Consider the following 18,542-nt stretch of genomic DNA (forward strand, 5'->3'; position numbering starts at 1 on the left):
TTTTGGGGGGCAAACAATTGATAATTGAAACAAGTATTCATGGTGAAAGGAAAACTGATCAATGCTGCATTAAGGCATGGCACCTGCATTTGCTCCACCAGCAGCACAAGAAATCAGCATAGGCAGGGTGAAAATTGCCATTGCATGGTGCAGAAGGCCTTGTAAAAACAAGTACTCACCTCATGATTACAGAGCACGTTTGCCAGTTGCTTCCTTTCTTGGGCATAGTACGCTGCTTGCTGATAATAGAACCCTGGGTTCTGAGTTTGAATAGCTGTCAGTCCTAATTTGATAGCTTCATCAAACAAGTCCCCAAAAGCCTGAAATCTGTATTTTAAACAAGAATATATTTAAATCATTTGTTTATTATCTGTCGCTTTCTCCAAGGATCTCAAAGCCAAACACTACTTTGCTCTAACAAAACTGCAATGCAAATGAGAAATACTGGCCCAAGGTCACCTTGTGAGCTTTATGACAGAGGGGAGATTGAACCCTGAATGTCTCCCTGCTTCTCATTCTATTCTCTAGCAACTGCATCACACCATCATATAGTTAAATTCCCAGACTTTGTATTCCACTGATCTTTCTGGAAAATCTCCAATTTAAAGCAACTATAACTTGCAGAAACTGACAGCACACACAGTGACCCTTTGCCAGAATCCCAAATTTAATGGGGGCATGGGAAGCTTTCACTTCTTATGGTTATGGGAGTAAGGATCAAACTAGATGAGATATCTGGCCATGAATCAGGTCAGAACAAAATTTAATGCTATACAAAGACTTATTTCAGCTTGGGACTGTGGCATAGTGAGAACAGTCTCTACTTCCCACCCCTGGCACCATTTTTCCAGAGCCAAAACAAACCCTGGCATACTTGCAAACTTTATTTCCCTTACCTGACATCTGGTGGTATAAGAAGAATCAACTCTCCCCTGCCCGCCCCTCCAAGTCCTAAAATTTGTTTTGCCCCATAAGCTTGGATTTACTTTGATTTTACATCCTAATTAATTCACTGTCTTTAGGTGTATTAGTTCACTGCATAACTACATCTGCGCCTAATGCTGGAAGCAATACAGATTATACAATACACTGCCAACAAATAATTTCAGCTGGAATCAGCATACTCATTCACTAATCACAGTATTATTTGTAAAACAACGTACTGTTTGGACATCCAGGCAGCGTGCTCAAAAGCCAGCTCTGCGCTGCCAATTTTTTTCTTGCACACATCAATGTGTTTTCTAAACTGTGCAATTGCATCCAGCGGTGTGTTATGCTGAAAACACAGTCGGCAAATCTGAAACGATTCAAGGTCAGAACACTTGGATTAAAACCGCATTGAAGAAATTGTGAGAACACAATTGGGGTAGGCAGAAGAACAAAACACAGAAGAATGTAAAGTTAGTTTGGTGTTTTCTGTTTCTTTCTATCACTCCTCCCTCCATAATTTAAAAGCATTAAACAGGAACAGGACTGGACTCAGTTTTTTTTCCTGCATATAGTAAAAATGTTTATACTTCCCAAGTCAAAGCTCCCTTACCCTCAAAATCTACAGTCCGGATCTATGCTACAAAACATCATAACAAGTGTTAGAAGGCACCCAAATGCTCAGGTGGTGGTATTATCAGCAGTCCTCCAATAGAATGTCTGTCATATTTTTGACCATTCTGTCCTTCATGGGGTTGCATGTGGTTCTTCAGCCTCTATTTCATCCCTCCAGATTAAAAGAGGTAGGTTAGGCTTTGAGAGGGACTGACTATACTCATCAGTTTCATGGTTGAGTGGGAATTTGAAACTGGTCTTCCCAGTCCTGTCCATGGAGGGCTCTTCAAAGAACACAGATCTACAGAAAATATCTTTTTAATTCTACAGAAACGCAGTTTATCAAATGTAACGTCACTCTGCAGGAAAACCCAACAGGGCAACCTACTAAATTAGCAGTACTCAACACATCCACAAGTGTAGTCCTCAAGTTTTTCTTCTCTAGTTTCGAATATTATTATGAATAAAGATCAAAAGTCAAACTTGGTTACCTTGTAATTTATAAATCCTGCAATGGTCTTGATTTCTAGCATATTTGTTTCATGAGCTCTCAATTCATGTACCAGATTGTATGCAGTTCTGTAGTTTCTGAACAAGACAGGTTGCTGATTTTAGTTTGCCCATTCATTGTAGAAAAATAAATCCACTGAGACAAACACCACAAATTAAAAGAGTCCAAAATTGATGTACCAAATGCTAGTACCACCCTTTTTACTCCTCAGCACAAATAATTTATCCCTTAACACACAGGCACCTCCTATGGCAGCAAGCCAATGCCTCACTTGGACCTTTCAGTTTGTTCACTGCTGAGGCTCCTTTCAAGTAATGACACAAGGAAAGAAGCAACAGTATTTCAACAGGAGACATATGGATCCATCTACCATGCTGGAATTAGCAGATACAGTGCAATTCCTCCACCAGTTACTAGGGTAACGGCCACCATGGGCTATTATGGTACTTAAATCTAGTGTTGCAGTCCATACTTCTCCCATAACCAGTTCCTTTGAGAAACTCAACAGTCACCATTTAAGGAACTGCCATGGACAGGTGCTCTCCCATCCCACCCTTCCCACACATGGAGGACCCCCTCCCCTTTCCTTTGTTGGGAAGGAACACAGTGAAATCTCCTGTGCAAGAGAACAAATGAAGCCATCTCATACTGAATACTGATCTATCATAGTCAGTATTGTCTATCCTGCTTGGCTGCTATTCTCCAGGGTCTCAAACTAAGGTTCTTCACCTGATTTTGATGCTCCTGTATAGAGATGCTAAGGATTGAACCAGGGACCTTCTTAATGCAAAGCAGATGCTCTTTCACTGTGCCAAGAGTACTTACTTCAGTGCATTCTGCGTATCCTGCTTTAGCTCACTGAAGAACGCTATTTTGAACTGATGTCTGACAAACAGAAGCTGTAACACAACCAGTGGGTAAGATTTCAGAATTGCAATCACCAGTCTTAACATGAAGATGTACTTATGCAAATATTACTAAAGGTCAGACACATGGCATTGTTAAGCATCATGGGTGCTTTCATTCCCTCCCACCTTCTAAATATAATGGTTTTCAGTACTCGCAGAATAACAGAAAACTTCAGCATCAGATGCCTAGACCAGCCTTTCTCAACATTTTTACCCTTGAGAAACCCCTAAAACATTCTGCAGGCTTTGAGAAACCCCAGGAGTGGTGTGATCTTGTAGAACATGATTGGAAAGCACAGCTGTGTCCATGCCCACCCAGGGCCCTTCCCACCCCTCCAGGCCCATTGTTGGCCATTTTGGAAGGGAGAGGAACAAGTCAACATGACCATATATGGCCATATAACCCAATCAATGTTTAACAAATTCAAAAATATATTTATAATGTATTAACTCCCACCCATTTGGGAAACCCTCACAGGGCCATCAAGGAACTCCAAGGTTTCATGAAACCATGGTTGAGAAAGCATGGCCCAGACTGAGGCAATATCATCTAATCTTATCAGAAATTAATAAACTTCTGAGCTGAAACAATACCAAAAAGACTCAATGTGTAGGAGTTTCCCATTTCATGCTTAAAGTTGATTAATATACAGATTTAGCCTTGAAATATGAATGATGGGGAGGTTATTCTTAGCTTAAACTCATTCTATCATGATCAGAAACATAATACAGTGAGAGGTATGGAGAGTTTTGTTCTAATATCACAATCATACCTGATGTGTTGTTTTGTTGAGGAACTCTTTATGGGATTTCACCCTTCGTATTTCTGTATAGTAATAGGTCTGTGCATGTTCATAAAAAGCATTCTCTAACCTGTAAGAGATTTGCAAAAGTAAATGAAGAAATGGTGCTTTCAGCACAAACATTTTCAGAGTACGACTTGGAATATGGTTTGAATCCTGTCATCTGACTATAAATCTGGCAAAATAATAAATTAAGCAACTGGAATGGAGCATTGGTGAGGGAACAGGATTTGTCACACTACAACTCACAATAATATCTTTAACTTCTGTATAAAGTCCTCCAAGTTGCTTGCATGATCATATGCCCCCCCCCCCCCCGAACCCTCTCCCACCAGATATGCCCAGTGGATACATCACAAGGCAATCTCCAGCTGGGCCAATCTGTTAAATCATGGTTATATTTTAAATAGCTAAGCGGAATGGGAGAAAGGAGCAAAACATGGTTGTCAGATAAATGGGATGGGAGAAAGGGGGGATAGGGGGAAGTTGATTGACAGAAAGGATGGAGGCAAAGGAGATGGGGATAAGTTGACAGATAAAGGGAAGGAATGAAAGAGGGGGATATTGTTAGAGATGAAGGAAACAAAGAGGGGGAAGGGATGCATCCTGTCTGCAAGTTTCTTGCAGGCCCTCCTTGTATTTTCTTATTTCTTAAACACATCTGTTTTCTCTCCAAATACCCATAATTCTTCTCTTAAAGCAATATTTATATTCAGTTCATTCAGAAGAAAATCTGGCTTCAATGGGGCTTACTCTCATATAGTATGATTCAAGTGGATAGCCGTCTTGGTCTGAAGTAGTAAACAAAATTTGAGTTCAATGGCACCTTTAAGACCAACAAATATTTATTCATGGCATGAGCATTAGTGTATATGCACACTGCAACAGAAATCTTAAGAGCACAGATCCCTGTTCCATTGTCTGAGGAAATGTGCACACACATGAAAGCTCATGCCTTGAATAAATCTTTGTCTTAAAGGTGCCACTGGATTAAAATATTGTTGTTTTTCTCATATAGAATGCATAGGATTGCAGTTTGGGTGGAGAACCATCACAGAAATACCTCTTGCTCGCATAATTTACCTTATAATGTAGCCTACAAGGTGGTCAGTGTGTGGTAAAACAAACAAGGATTTTCCTGAGAGGTCACACGCATTACACAAAGCTGCTGCCCTTTCTGAAGCAATAACATCTTCCCCTATGGAAACAAAGAATATAAATACCTCGAACTTGTGGCTGCCTTAAATTTTATTCAGATATACCAACAATGGATTACCACCTATTTGGTATCAAACGTTAAGCTGCTGTTGACTAATACTACAGAAAGACTATTGTTGTTGTTGTTGTTAGGTGCGAAGTCATGTCCGACCCATCGCGACCCCATGGACAATGATCCTCCAGGCCTTTCTGTCCTCTACCATTCCCCGGAGTGCATTTAAGTTTGCAACAGAAAGACTATAGAAAGCAGCAAACTCCAATCCTTGCATAATTTACTACCACTGTATCAGCTTCAGTGCTTCATTCTCTTTGGAATGACTTTAGAAATGTCAAATTGATGGAAAAGGAGTATAGATACTTCAAAAATAAATACTGAAGAAGAAGAAGAGTTGGTTCTTATATGCCGCTTTTCCAAAGGAGGCTCAAAGCGGCTTACAGTCGCCTTCCCTTTCCTCTCCCCACAACAGACACCCTCTAAGGTAGGTGAGGCTGAGAGAGCGCTGATATCACTGCTCGGTCAGAACAATTTTATCAGTGCCGTGGCGAGCCCAAGGTCACCAAGCTGGCTGCATGTGGGGGAGTGCAGAATCGAACCTGGCATGCCGGATTAGAAGTCCGCACCCCTAACCACAACAAACTTCCAGCACTACTGGAATCACTTGGAGCAAGGCATAGACAGCAAGGAGGGTTGTAACTTTTCTCTCAATGCACTCTGCATCAGTAGCTTGATGTTTTTATCCAGACTGCAGTATATAACCTGTACTGATAGCAGCACTTCTGTTCCCAAATAAAGTGTGTGTTTCTGATAAGGGAGGGATGATGTCTCATGGCCCTCCAACTGCAGAACCCAACTCAGTCCATATCCTTCATATATCACTTTGAACATGTTTCTTTGTCAAAACGAAAATAATAAATGAACCACAGAGGGAAATATATGCCTTTTCAACTGAAGCACTAAATAAATATGGCACAAAAGGTCAAGGAAGGTATTCACTGTGGCAAATATTTACAATTACCAACTTGAATGGGTGGACAGTATCTTTTGCTGATGGAAAGCAACATTGCTTTGCCAAAAATTACTAGTCCTTGCTTACAGAAAGTTCTTAGGCCACAAACCAGCAAAGATGTCAACAAATATAAACTACTGATTTCAATCAATGAACAATTCTTTACTGGATTTGTTACTGCACTTATTTGAGATTAGATGGCTTCATCTTTAAAATCAACTTCAAACAAAGCAAAGCTCCTTCACACTGTCAAAATGTTTGTTCTTATGTTACCTTTATGGAACAGTAGCCCCCCCCCACACCCCGGTAGTACAAAAAACTTAAGTTGCTTATGCCTTATTCTGTCAAGGTTTGAAGCAAAAGTGATCTTGTCCTTTAAAAGTTTTTCTTTAATAGCCTCTTTTGTTGACTGTCAGCGGGTAAATGTCAAAATCATAAATAAAAAGTTAAATATATATGAAGTACCTGGAGGCAGTGGTGTTTTCTTTTGGATCAAAACTACAGCAACTTTTGTGTTTCTTCCTTGCAAACTCTGCCTGCAAGAATAATGTGTAATACCAAGCAAGATGAAATTTACTAAAATATTATGCAACATAAGAAGCTAATCAATTAGATGTGTTTTTTTTAAATAAACAAATATTGGAATTGTGACTTCGTCCTCCACGTACAAGGTTGTGTCAAGCAGTGAAAAACTGAGGACTCCTCAGCAGAAAGCATACCTGACAATTTCAACTCTAGTAGCACACTCTGACTGTTTTTCTTTCCACTGCGGTTCATCCCAGTCCAGCTCATAGAACACGACAACAAGCGCAGGCACCAAATTCAGATGCTTGTTCATCCAGCCAGTCTTCAAAATACCTTTTGGAATGTGCCATTCATACGATGTTCTCTATAACCATTGACAAATGAGGTAAGCAGTTCATTCTTGAATATTCACTGCTTTGTCTTTTTTGAATCATGGCTACTCCCTTTGACTTCCCTTATCAAAACTAGGAAAGAGCAATCTAAACACATGTAAGAGATAGAGGGTATTACTGAACTCAGTGGAGTATGCCTGATGCCATATCTACTCTGCATCTCATTTCTTTCCTAAGTGTGCACAACTCTCTAACACAAGCAGTCTGCCTGAAAATCATAGCCTGGAGCAACTTTATTGAGGGAAGTTTCCAGCTCTTGAAATAACTTGTTTTTTTAGACTCAAGGCACATTTTAACATTTGTTTTTGAAAGTTACGCCAATGTTTAAATAACCTTCAAGTGGAAAACCAATTAATCAAATGCTGCAAACAATGAACACTACAAGCAATAGATTGGATCCAGCCAGCTTTTTCACTGTCTCACCCAATTCCGTTCTTTAATACAGCCCTCACCTTGTATGGCTTTTGAATATTCTAGTTCCATGATACCCACACCATAGCCTCCCTGGTGGCCATCTTCCCCTTGTTAACATGGAATAGCTGGTTAGATCCAATCCGATAAGTAATTTCCATTCATGGGGACATTCTATGGGCAGCTACACTCTTCTGAACCCATTTAATTTAATGGATTTAGACACATGCAACAATTGCTTCAGTTGGCACTGGAATGTAATACGTTTTACAACTAGAACACATCCTTTGAACTTCTCAAAAAGATTTAGAATAATACCTTATTTCTACATTTAGGATACTCATGATCACCAGGGAGTACTTTAAAGGAAATTGGTACTCGATCTGCTCTCCTGTTTGCACAAAAGGCATCCCATACTGCCCGATGAACAGCATTGTAGATCACATCCAAGCCAGTGAGGGCTACAAAGGCCATAGGTCGACAACATAATTCCACTGGAAAGTCCCACTGTGAAGGGCTCATCTTGACAAACTGTGAAACATAAAATATGTAAAGTAATTTTCCAACAAATGGTTCATTTTTTTTCAAATACAGTAAGCCGAAAACAATCCTGAATAAGGTTCAGTACAGTGTCTGCCATCTCTCATGGAAAGAAGCACAACTGGCAACATATGCTTTTCTGCAGAATTATTTGGAAACAGTTTAGCTTCAACTGGAAGAATATTAAAATATTATTCCATTTATGCATCAAGTCACCCAAGTAAGCTGTGAAGTTGTGAACTAGAACTGCAAGGATCTTGTCAAGAGTTGATCCTTATTGCCAGGAGACCAGGTTGCCTACCTTACCACAATGGTTGACCCCAACCCATTAGTCATTGCTTAAATGATTCACCTGTCATGCATAGATCTAATACGTGCTGACAGTTGCTTGGTAAGACCTTTCCAAGGAAGGAAGGTGTACAAGCACAGACATTGATGTCTATACCTGGCAGACAACCTGCTTTGATGAATGTGCTACAAACCCAAACACTTTCCAGGGGAGGAAGGTGCACAACCATGGAAAAGGGCTCCTTCATTCTAGCAGATAGTGCAACACATTTAATGTGGATATGCCTCTTATCAGCCACACAGAGCAGTGTGCCCTCTACCCAGGAGACCAACTTCACCCCCAAGACAAACAAAACTTTCTTCAAACAGCATTGCCCCGTGATAAACAGCAACATTCAGGACTCCTAGTTTACCCTGCTATTACTACAGACTAACACAGCTCCCCCTCTGTCCTTAAGACCCTGAGAATGGTGCCCGAACAAAACTGGGCCTGGCAACCGCGCCGGGGCTTACTCACGGGCTGCCCGGGGCGCATTTCCACCTGAAGCACTGACCTGGGCGCCCCTTCACACGGCCCACAATAAGGGTTTTCGGCTCCAGGGCTCAGAGTGCGGCTGCCAGCCCTTCCCGCATAAGAACCTCCGCCCCGCCCAGTCACCTGAGCAGCCAGCGCCCGAGACAGCAGGGGAGAAGGCAGCCCGCTCAGTTCCCAGGGCCGCAGCCCGTGCACAGGCCAAGCGGGCCGAAGGAAGGGAAGGGAAGCAAGCAGCAGCAGCAGCAGCCCAGGAATTCTGCCAAGGCCTGGCCCGGCCTGACTCAGGAGGCCTCCGGGAAGTGTCAGCGCCGGCTGACCAATCACTTCCGAGCCTGCTCGGAAACCGAACGTTGGTAGGCGGAGTAGCCGAAGAAACCCGAGTCTAGGGGGACACAGGGGCCAATAGGAGCGTGAAGAAGCGGGACTAGGCACGCATCGCTTTGGGGAAGCCTAGGGTTGACCGTAGCAGGGCGGAGCCTGACATGGAAAAAAACACTGAGGGCCAATAGGAAGCAGTAGGGGGAGGAACGAGTGGTGGGCGCCTTGTCCAATAGGAAGGGGGCAGCAGACGCATCCCGGGGCCTGTCACTTTTGGCGCCTGCGCTCAGGGTCAGCGGCGCGAGGGTCTGTCTTCGTACCGGCCCCGCGATTCCTTCAGAGGGCGGCGGGAGGGCGGCAGGGAGGGGGTGCTTTTGTGGCGGTGACGCGCCATGACGGCGAACGAGGACCAAGAGGTGAGGCGCTCCCAGGCGGGGCTGCAGGGGAATGGGGCATGCCGGCAGCTCGAAGAGTGGAGGGTTTTCGGAAGGGGAGGGCGTAGAGAAGAAATCGGGCGGCCTTCCAGTATGATCTAGGCATGTGGCTGTCCCAGAAAGAGTGTGGGGCTGGGGTAAAGCTGTTTCTTAAATGGCGGGGACAGGGGCAGCCGCTTTACATAGGGAAGAAGTTGAGAAGTTAGTCTGCTGCCTGCACGAGGACCATGTGCTTCACCTGTTGAATTACTGCGTGCCCTGTCGCTCTTGCAAGCACGACCCGTCAAGGGGCGAAAGAAAGACAAGGAAGTGCTGCTGATATTGATTAAGTCGCTATAAAGTATACACTTCAGTTGGGTTTTAGTCCGGGAAGATTATGTTGGGATAGAAACTTGGCCACAAGATTTTAGTTGATTTTTCAGGCTACTTTCTGGGTCTGTATGAATTAAAGCTGCATCCAGGATAGAACTACAGATTATGACAAAGCTCAATATTATTGCATTGAGGGAACAAAGTTTAGCCTAATTTTATTTTGTTGATTTTCCATAAGAGTATACGAGTATTGTGAGAACAACAGCCTTGATATTATTACTTTTGTTGTGTAAGAGATGGTTCTAAAATTACATATTGAATATATGTTCAGTTATAGCAAGAAGAGAACTTCTGTTATGTCTTCTGCTCCCAATAAGATGCCTAAGGGAGAATTATTTTCTTGTTAGTTTTTACTTTCTACATGTGCTAAACAACAATGATGGGGACTTAAAGGGGCATTGAACTTCTGTTTCTTTGAATGGTGATTCTCCATGTTGGATAGTAAATAGTTTCTGAAATGAGAAGGGTGTAGGACTCTGACACTGTGGCATAGCATTGGAGCATATGCTGTAAAAAGTTTTAAAAGGCAACTGTGATCTGTTATGGGGAGAAGCAAGTATACATCCATGGCAGCTTATATGTGTACAATAAGACCTAGTATGACTTAGACTGAAAATGATACTCTTTAGCATAACTGGATTTTAAAATACATCTTTGAAAAAAGCAGCAACATTATCATACAACCTAGGGTCTCTCACTGCAGGGGTATGTGGATTACTTCCCTAAATGATAATAACCAGTGTGTTGTTTGCTTGTAGTAGTTATAATTTTATGTGTAATGTACTACTACTCGTTGCCTTGTTTGCTTATATACTTCAATATTCTCTATAGAGAGATTCACAAACACCTTAAATATGAATGTGAAAAAGAGGAAACTAATACATATGAACAGTGAAATGGATGGCCAAAGTACCAGCTGCCTAAGGGACTGCCATCACTGACTGGCTATCCCTGAATTTCTAGTATTTTTATGCCCGCTTCTTGGCCTTAAAAGAAGGTATGAAGTTTTAGTTTAGATTAAAAATATTAACAACTTTATTGTTCTTTCTTTCAGATGGAGCTAGAAGCATTACGTTCTATTTATGAAGGCGATGTGTGTTTTAAGGAACTTAGCCCTGTTTCCTTTCAATATAGGGTGAGATTGCATGAAGACCTGTTCACAAAAGAATAATGTATATTAACTTGAAATATTAGATCTTGATTTTTACCAAGTAGTATGTATGGTTTAATTAAGAGTATTTTTCAGTTTATTTCTATAAGATGATAATATTTGTAATGGGCAAAGTTTATGGGGAAAGGTTATCATAACTTTGAGAGAAATATAGCAGCTGTAAATTGATGAGTAGGAGTACAGACCTCAGTTTGGCACTGCTATTATAGTAGCTGTGTCCAACAAAAAATATTGTGAGTACGAGGAGCCGTCATGTTTGCTTTTGTTGCCACTGTGCTGGCTTATAAAATAATTTCTGAACATGAAGTAATTTCTGATCCAGCACAGTACAATTCATCTATACATGGGAATGTAGAGCAAGCTAGGAGTGATCCTGGGTTATTGTGCTACGTTGTTGTTTTTTCTAACAGACATGGGGGGGTACAAGAGTCTCTGTGAACTTGAGAACTTCATGAAATCTCTTAATTGGTTCAGAAATTAGTTATACTGGGTCTTCAGCATGGTGTTCTAATACTATTGTGTAAATGCTGAGTACATGAGAAGTGTGTTTAGATTTAGGCCCTGATTCTCAAAATTTTTGAAACTGGCCCCTTCTGTTTTCATAGAACTGGCTGTGAAATACAGCATGTGGGCCCTAGAGGTATATTCTAGGGTAATGATGTACCCAGAATTAAGCAACCACATCTTTAAACTGGTATGAAAAGTTGCCTACAGTATGCCCTTTTGTAATTTTATGGATTACTGTAAATAAATAGTAGATTTTTACGGATGAAACAATCTCTGATTACAAAAGCTTTCAGCATTTGTCCTATTGATAACAGAAATCTATTGAGATTCCTATACAATCATGATTATTAAATGTTCTTTAGATAGGTGATAATGGAGATCCAAAAGCCTTCTTAATAGAAATATCATGGCCAGAAGCATACCCACAGACAGCTCCAGTCATATCTATGGATGCATTCTTTAACAATGCCATGTAAGTATTCCAGTATTTCACAGATGATATTCTTTTTGATTAACACTGTTTTCTACTTCACCCTATAAGGGAGTTCTGTATTCTTTCCTAGATCCTCAGTCGTAAAACAAAGTATATTGAATAAATTAATGAAAGAAGTTGAAGTTAACCTTGGAACCTCAATGACCTATACAATTTTTGAATATGCCAAAGATAACAGAGAGTTGTTAATGGAAGATCAACCTATTAATAATGTGGTAAGCTTACAGCTTTTTTCAATCTGTCTCAAAATGCTAATAATCTGAAGAAGTACAAATAATCTGAAGAAGTACATTGCAAGAAGTACAGATACTGACAAATACTTCATATTCTTTTGATAAATTAGATATAAACAGAGTACTCTTGAATCATGTTGCCAAAAACTGCTGAATAATCATATCTGCAATTAAATGGCATATTGATCTCTGATTAGGATAGTTTGGCAGCTTCATGCAGAAACAGTTTAAAACTTAGATCAATGATGAACATTAGTTAAAATACTACTTAGCCACATATGTAAGTTGTTAACAAGCATGTCAGTATAATACAAATGAGTTTATTCAGTAACTTTTACTCAGTAAATGGAGAGTTTCCAAAACACATATCACTAAGAATGGTTTGATTAAAAATCTAAAGGAGAAAAGAAAATAGGGCTACTCCTAGCAACATGCCAGCAAGCTGAATAAGGAAGAGATGCCAGGTGATAACTTTATTATTATGAAAAGCCTCTAAGCATTTAATTGTAAAAGCTTTGTCTGGACATCCTTATCCATTGTTCCTCTTTATATATTTGTGAAACAGGCCTGGGAATGGAGACTGTCCTGGCAGTCTGAGATGCAATAGGGCCAATCAGGGTGCGGCCAGAAGCTGGCCGCACCCTGGTTGGCCCTCCCTCTCCACCTGCCAGCCTCCCTCCTTGCCCGCTCACAGGGGGGAAGATTCCCTTCCCTGTGGCCCACAAAGCACTGTCTGTGAGGTGGCAAGAGCACTTTGCGGGCCCCAGGTAAGCGCCCGCAGTGCCGGGGTGCTGAGGGGGCCTTTCAAGGCCTGTTCTCATGAATGGGCTTTGCAGCTAGTCTATAAAATAATTCACATTAGAGACAAATAATAGAAGGATCCTGCAATAAATTTATCTTGTTTTTTAAATTCCAAAGTAATTTTAATAGTGTGTAATACATTTTATTGTAGGGTCCTTCTATTATTTGTCTGAAATGTAAAATTCTGTTTTACATTACCTTGTTGGCTTGATTGAAACTCTGAAACAGATCTTTACTTACCTGAAAAAAGGGAAAACTAAGAATAAAAGAGAAATTCATTTAAATGCCAATAAATGACAGTATCAACCTGCTAGCAATTACTTTTTTAGACAATATTAAACAACTGCATCTCAGCTGGACATCCTGATACAGCCCAACCAAGTAAGAAAAAAGAGAAAAAGGAACAATTGTCCAAAACACAAAAACGGAAGCTAGCAGACAAAACAGGTTTGTATAATACCCATCATGTTTTCTTTCAGATTTTTAAATAAAATATATATTGATATTTCAAGTCTTATATAACTTGCAGATAGACTTTAAATTGAAAGTGAGCAACTTCTGGATGCTGTTTTGTCTTGGATAGATCACAAAGGAGAACTGCCTCGAGGTTGGAATTGGGTTGATGTAATCAAGGTAACATGACTGGGAGTTAAATATGTTTGAATGTTTCAGCATCTGATGACTTTGGCAGTAGCTGACTTTCTCTTTCTCTCTTTTTCCATCTTCCCCCTCTGATCCTTTGTAACCATTTTGGACGTGAATGATGTTTGGATTCACTTTTTGTCTTTGACTAGCATGTAAGTATTTCAGTCTTTCTGAAATGTTTTTGTGCCAATGGTGAAAGCTTTTTGATTCCAACCCAGGATGTTTTTTCTTTGACCAGTTTTTAAGGCATCTTACACCCTATTCCAAAACCTATTTGCTTTAAACCTATCCTATTGATTATAGCCAAATGGGCTTAACAAGTTGTGGTCACCCTGGCAGCCTTCCACACACTGCCCTGAATTTCAAGGAGTGTAATAGAGCTATTGTGAACTAAATCTGCTAGCCTTGTGCCCTGGATTCATCAACCTACATAGTCAACAAAGTGGCTTCCATAGTCCTGTCCCCTAAGACAGGCCAACACAGTCCTCCCAATCTCATGGGCAGAGGCAATAGGGAGAAATTGACATGATAAACATAATTGGCATATGTAATAGAGGACTCTGTATGTTTGGGGGAGGGGGAAGAAATCTGTTTCTGTTTTGGGGGAGTTTTGGGGGAGGGGGAAAGGCGCAATAGTCTTTGCAGTGTTGTCCCACCCTCGCACCTGCCCTCCCTCTCCATTTCCTCCTCCAAGTAATTTTTTTAATGGTGTAGTCTGCATTGCAGCGTGGCTGCAATATGACATTGTCAAAGGTAAAACAAAATCTTCTGCAAAGTATTCACGGTCTTTTTGGGATCAGGCAGGCAAAACACAGCCCTGTTTGTGTTTTCTGGAGGTGGGAAATGAGTTGGGAAAGTGGACAAGCCAAGTAAGTGACAAGCCAAGGAGCAGGGAGAGAAGTTCGGCTTGTTTTCCCTTGCAGCCTCGTTGGGATGCAAAAAGCCACGATGGAGCAGAGGGAAAACACGGGAGGGGTCTCCTGTGAGGAGGTCTGCAAATATGAGGTTGACCATCCCATGTTTGAAAGCAGGAGGCCATGCGTGTTTTACCCCTCCATGCAGAAACAGTCTCAATATCCCTGGACTGAAACCTACACGACTAATAAACACAAAACATTTGTTTGTTTGTTTGTTTGTTTTCTTACAGCTCAGCAAAACAGGCTTTAAGGATGATGAATAAGAAGACTCTGGTATTGGAAATTATCAAGTTTATGACAGCATGAACTGGAGACTATTTCCCTAATTGTTTTCCCTACTGGTATTTTATAAAACGACAGTTTGTTCCAGAATTTAAATATGCTAAGGCGTGCTCAGCCAGAAGGACATTTTTTTCTGGTATTCATCACTTTCTTCACATCACAGTTTGCCTTTAAAGAGGATACACTGAAGCTGGTGTAGTTCTCTTTTTGGTTAGAACTATCATGACTTTAAACCTAACAATATTTAATTCATACTGTTTCATGCTGTACTAAAAGAATCATGAAAACGTCTGGTACTTATGTGCTAGCTAGATCGTTAGATGATTCTAAGAGGATAGTTTGTGTAGAACTCCTAGCTGCTTAAAATAAATCAGACTTTTTAACATAAGTTTTATTTTTATTAACTCCTAGGGTTTGTCTGAAGGGGGACTGACAGCTTTGTTTTACTTGATAATTAATTCCTGCACAGTTACTTTAACACAGTGGCAGCTGCCAGATATGCTGGTCCAGAACTAGGACTAAAATGTACAAATGTGGGAGTTATTATGCTTAGGAAAAATTACAACAGAAAGAAATTTTAGATATATATTTTTGAATGTTTGTAGCCCTATTGCAGGGTACTGTTGGCAAAGGTCTTGCTATCACCCTTGCTGGTGCTCCTCTGGCATGATTTGGGCCCTCAGTTGTTGCGGGGAAACCCCTCATCCTCTCCATCATGAAAATAGCTGAGAAGGATAACTGAGGATTATAGGGGGAACTTAAGCATAGACACAGCTCAGCCCATCTCAGCTTTTATCAAAGAGCATCACAAAAGAATAAGACTACCAACATTTTGGGTTTACGCAAGATTCCTGAGCCTTTGAAACTTCAATGATAGAGAACAGCAGCACCTATTATGCTACTATCTGTCCAGCTCTCTTCCGGGACATCAGAGACATGATGGAACATAAAAGGGTGCCAACGTCACAAGGAGGCAATTGGACATTTGCTACGATTTGGTGCTGCTTATGGGTTGGTAAGCAAGTGATTTGAGAGTACATGGAGGTGGCCGTCCATTTCTCATGGGCCAGTCACACCCTCCAGGATAACCCTGATGGCCACGTTTGGTGGCCAGCCTGTTGGTGGTGGATAACTATAGCCATTCAGAATAGTATTCACCCTTCTCTTTTAGGACGTTTCAGTGGAATTGTGTGTCCAGCTACAGTATTTCCCTGGTTTTCAGTCCTGAAAGAAAGAATATCTCACAACTGTTTGTTTGGCCAGCAGTACAAATGGCTGGTACATAGTGGACTTCTCTGAGCCATCATTTGTATGTGGTCAGAATTTGAACATCCGCTCCCATCAGTCCAATGCAAGTTTGCTCTGTAAAAGACACTACTATAACCTGTCGAATGAGGGGGGATAGTTAAATGTTAAATTACCACATATTACAGGATGTGGGAGGCATCCTGAGGCTAGTGTTGGTCGAGTGCTATGCATGCCTCTTGATAGGCTGTTCAGAGCAGGGAGATGTTTGGAATTCATAAACTTGTGGGATGCAGTTCCCATAAATTCCTTATTGCTACAAAGAATTTGATATGCCTCGTGGTGTTCCCTTGGGGCCTTTTGTGACATTGCCAGGGCTACAATCACCAGGTTCCCATTTTTATGTCCATGGTTTTCTGCATGCAGAGGCAAAATGATACTATGTGTCAGGATAGACAAGATCTGTGTTTTCTGGCTGGGGCTTTTATATTAATTCATAGTATACTCTAATCAGCTATAGAAAAAGTGGAAATCCTGTTCTCTAATCTAATGTAGCTGTAGGGGCAGGGGACACGTATGTGTGTGCTGGATGGTTCTTAGGGATTTTCTATTGACTCCAGAGTAAGAGTTTTATATCTATTCCACCTCTTTTGCTGAAGTAAAGTTATGCTTATTTCTATGACCATATCAGTCAGACTGCGAAAGATTCCTACTAAGGCCTGTGCCTCCCTTGCCATCCTGCCATCTCCTTCCATATTTACCCCGTATTGTTGGTCAATGTGCCACCATAATTCCACTATATTAGTGTATCTTTGAGTCTTGCTGGCAGAAATGGATTAATACCCCACGAAGCAATCATATTTGGTTATTAGATTGCTCCATTAATGGTCCTTAAAAAAAACCTATCCTTTTATTCTTGAGTCTTTCAGCATCCCTCCACAGATTTGTGAGTATATAGCTGTTACCTTTTGACAATGGTTAGGTGCAGACTTTGCATTTCACTCTATATAGTATTGAAAGGGTGGGGCTCTTGTAGGACACGGGATCATACCTCTAGTGTAAGACACAGCTAGTACAAGGCTAAGGAGGGGATCCATGTGGTCTGGATGCCCTTGTAGGTTGCGTTTACTAATGTACATCTGCATCCACCCTGTATGATGTTAGATGACAATGAATAGTCCAACCAGTATCTCAGAAAGGGTGGTAATCTGCACACTATAGGGTATTTGCTCATTCACAAAATCTAGTCTTAAATGTACACTTGCCTGAACTGTCACATAACAGTAAATTGTGAAACTCTGAAGAAAAACAATTAGTAGGAATAAGTTTTCAGTTGAGAAAATGTAAAGCTGAAGTTCCTGTCAGGGGCACTGCACCAAATCCTAAGTGATCTCCTGACATTTCCTGAACATCCTGCTTGTTTGTTTTTTTTCCCCCTTGGGAAAATAGGACTGGACACTGGCTTTCTTTTAATTGTCAATGAGTAAGCAATCACAGTACCGCACAGGTGGATTGGGTATAGATGTGCTGTATTGATTCTGAAAGTTCTCTATTGTACAAATAGTATCAGAGCACAAGATGCCTTAATGCCATCTGTTTTTACTGTGTGTATGGAGGAGGGTATTAAATAAATATATATTTACCAGCTGTGTTGGTATTTATTTGCATTGAGGGCTTACATACAAACTGAGAATGCAATCAATCCAACAGAATAGCTAAGCATGCATTTAAAACAGGGCTCAACAATTCTCAGATACCAAATTGCCCCGGTGTCTAGAAATGTCATTGTTATATCTAGTATTCTCAGTGATGATTTTATCATAGTACCTCTTGAATGTATTTTATCTTTTTCACACTGTACTCAAGATGGATCAGTGGTAGAAAGTGCTGTCAAGTCGCAGCTGGCTTACCTGTGGGCTTTTCAAGACAGATGTTCTGAGGTGGTTTGCCATTGCTTGCCTCTGTGTAGTGACTGACCCTGGGCTTCCTTGTGGGTCTCCCATCCAAATACTAACCAGAGTTGACCCTGCTTATCTTCTGAGATCTTACAAGATCAGGCTTGCCTGGTCCCAAGGTAGATAACAAGTTTGATCAAAGTTTTGAGTTGGTCTGAAAGTAGCCTACAAAATATGGTCACATCGGGCAATCAGTGAGCAGATTACAAGGCATGATAACATTCGAATCTAACTAAGATTCCCAATAAGACAAATGTGTGTAGTTGTGCTGACCTTGAACTGTGGATAGAAGGTGACACAATGACTGCTGAGTTCTCTGTTTAAGGTAATGAAAACAATCAGTATAAGAAAGACTGTTCCTTATAAAAGTCACATCCTGGGCCATGCCACAGCTTTGCTCTTTCTACAAGAAAGCCCTCCTGAATGAGGCAGAGTCAAAATAAGCAATAATCTTGTAACTTTGTTTATATGTAAACTTAATCGTCTAAT

At 40.9% G+C, this 18,542-nt stretch overlaps 2 protein-coding genes across 3 annotated transcripts in view; one reads left to right on the forward strand and one right to left on the reverse strand.

Annotated features, from left to right (window-relative positions):
- The window catches only part of TRAPPC11 (trafficking protein particle complex subunit 11), a 30,487-nt gene extending 21,503 nt beyond the window's left edge, over window positions 1–8,984 (reverse strand). Inside the window, exons 1-10 of one of the 2 annotated variants that reach the window (XM_077302305.1) lie at window positions 8,804–8,984; window positions 7,636–7,848; window positions 6,709–6,878; window positions 6,455–6,525; window positions 4,848–4,962; window positions 3,735–3,834; window positions 2,879–2,952; window positions 2,034–2,130; window positions 1,164–1,297; window positions 180–327 (exon numbers count right to left, since the gene is read on the reverse strand). In XM_077302305.1, the coding sequence (XP_077158420.1) occupies window positions 180–327; window positions 1,164–1,297; window positions 2,034–2,130; window positions 2,879–2,952; window positions 3,735–3,834; window positions 4,848–4,962; window positions 6,455–6,525; window positions 6,709–6,878; window positions 7,636–7,839 (1,113 nt within the window). In that variant the 5' untranslated portion in view covers window positions 7,840–7,848; window positions 8,804–8,984. Of the gene's footprint in view, window positions 1–179; window positions 328–1,163; window positions 1,298–2,033; window positions 2,131–2,878; window positions 2,953–3,734; window positions 3,835–4,847; window positions 4,963–6,454; window positions 6,526–6,708; window positions 6,879–7,635; window positions 7,849–8,699 lie in introns of both variants that reach the window. The other variant, XM_077302304.1, reaches the window with a different exon arrangement.
- A 274-nt stretch (window positions 8,985–9,258) lies between these two features.
- RWDD4 (RWD domain containing 4) lies at window positions 9,259–17,745 on the forward strand. Its single transcript, XM_077302306.1, has 7 exons — window positions 9,259–9,414; window positions 10,859–10,939; window positions 11,845–11,954; window positions 12,046–12,190; window positions 13,339–13,456; window positions 13,593–13,806; window positions 14,802–17,745. The coding sequence occupies exons 1-6, from the start codon at window positions 9,391–9,393 to the stop codon at window positions 13,649–13,651; spliced, it is 537 nt and encodes a 178-aa protein (XP_077158421.1). The 5' UTR covers window positions 9,259–9,390; the 3' UTR covers window positions 13,652–13,806; window positions 14,802–17,745.
- The last annotated feature ends 797 nt before the right edge of the window (window positions 17,746–18,542 follow it).

This window comes from Paroedura picta, chromosome 10 (genome assembly GCF_049243985.1).
Source record: "Paroedura picta isolate Pp20150507F chromosome 10, Ppicta_v3.0, whole genome shotgun sequence".
Lineage (NCBI taxonomy): Eukaryota > Metazoa > Chordata > Lepidosauria > Squamata > Gekkonidae > Paroedura > Paroedura picta.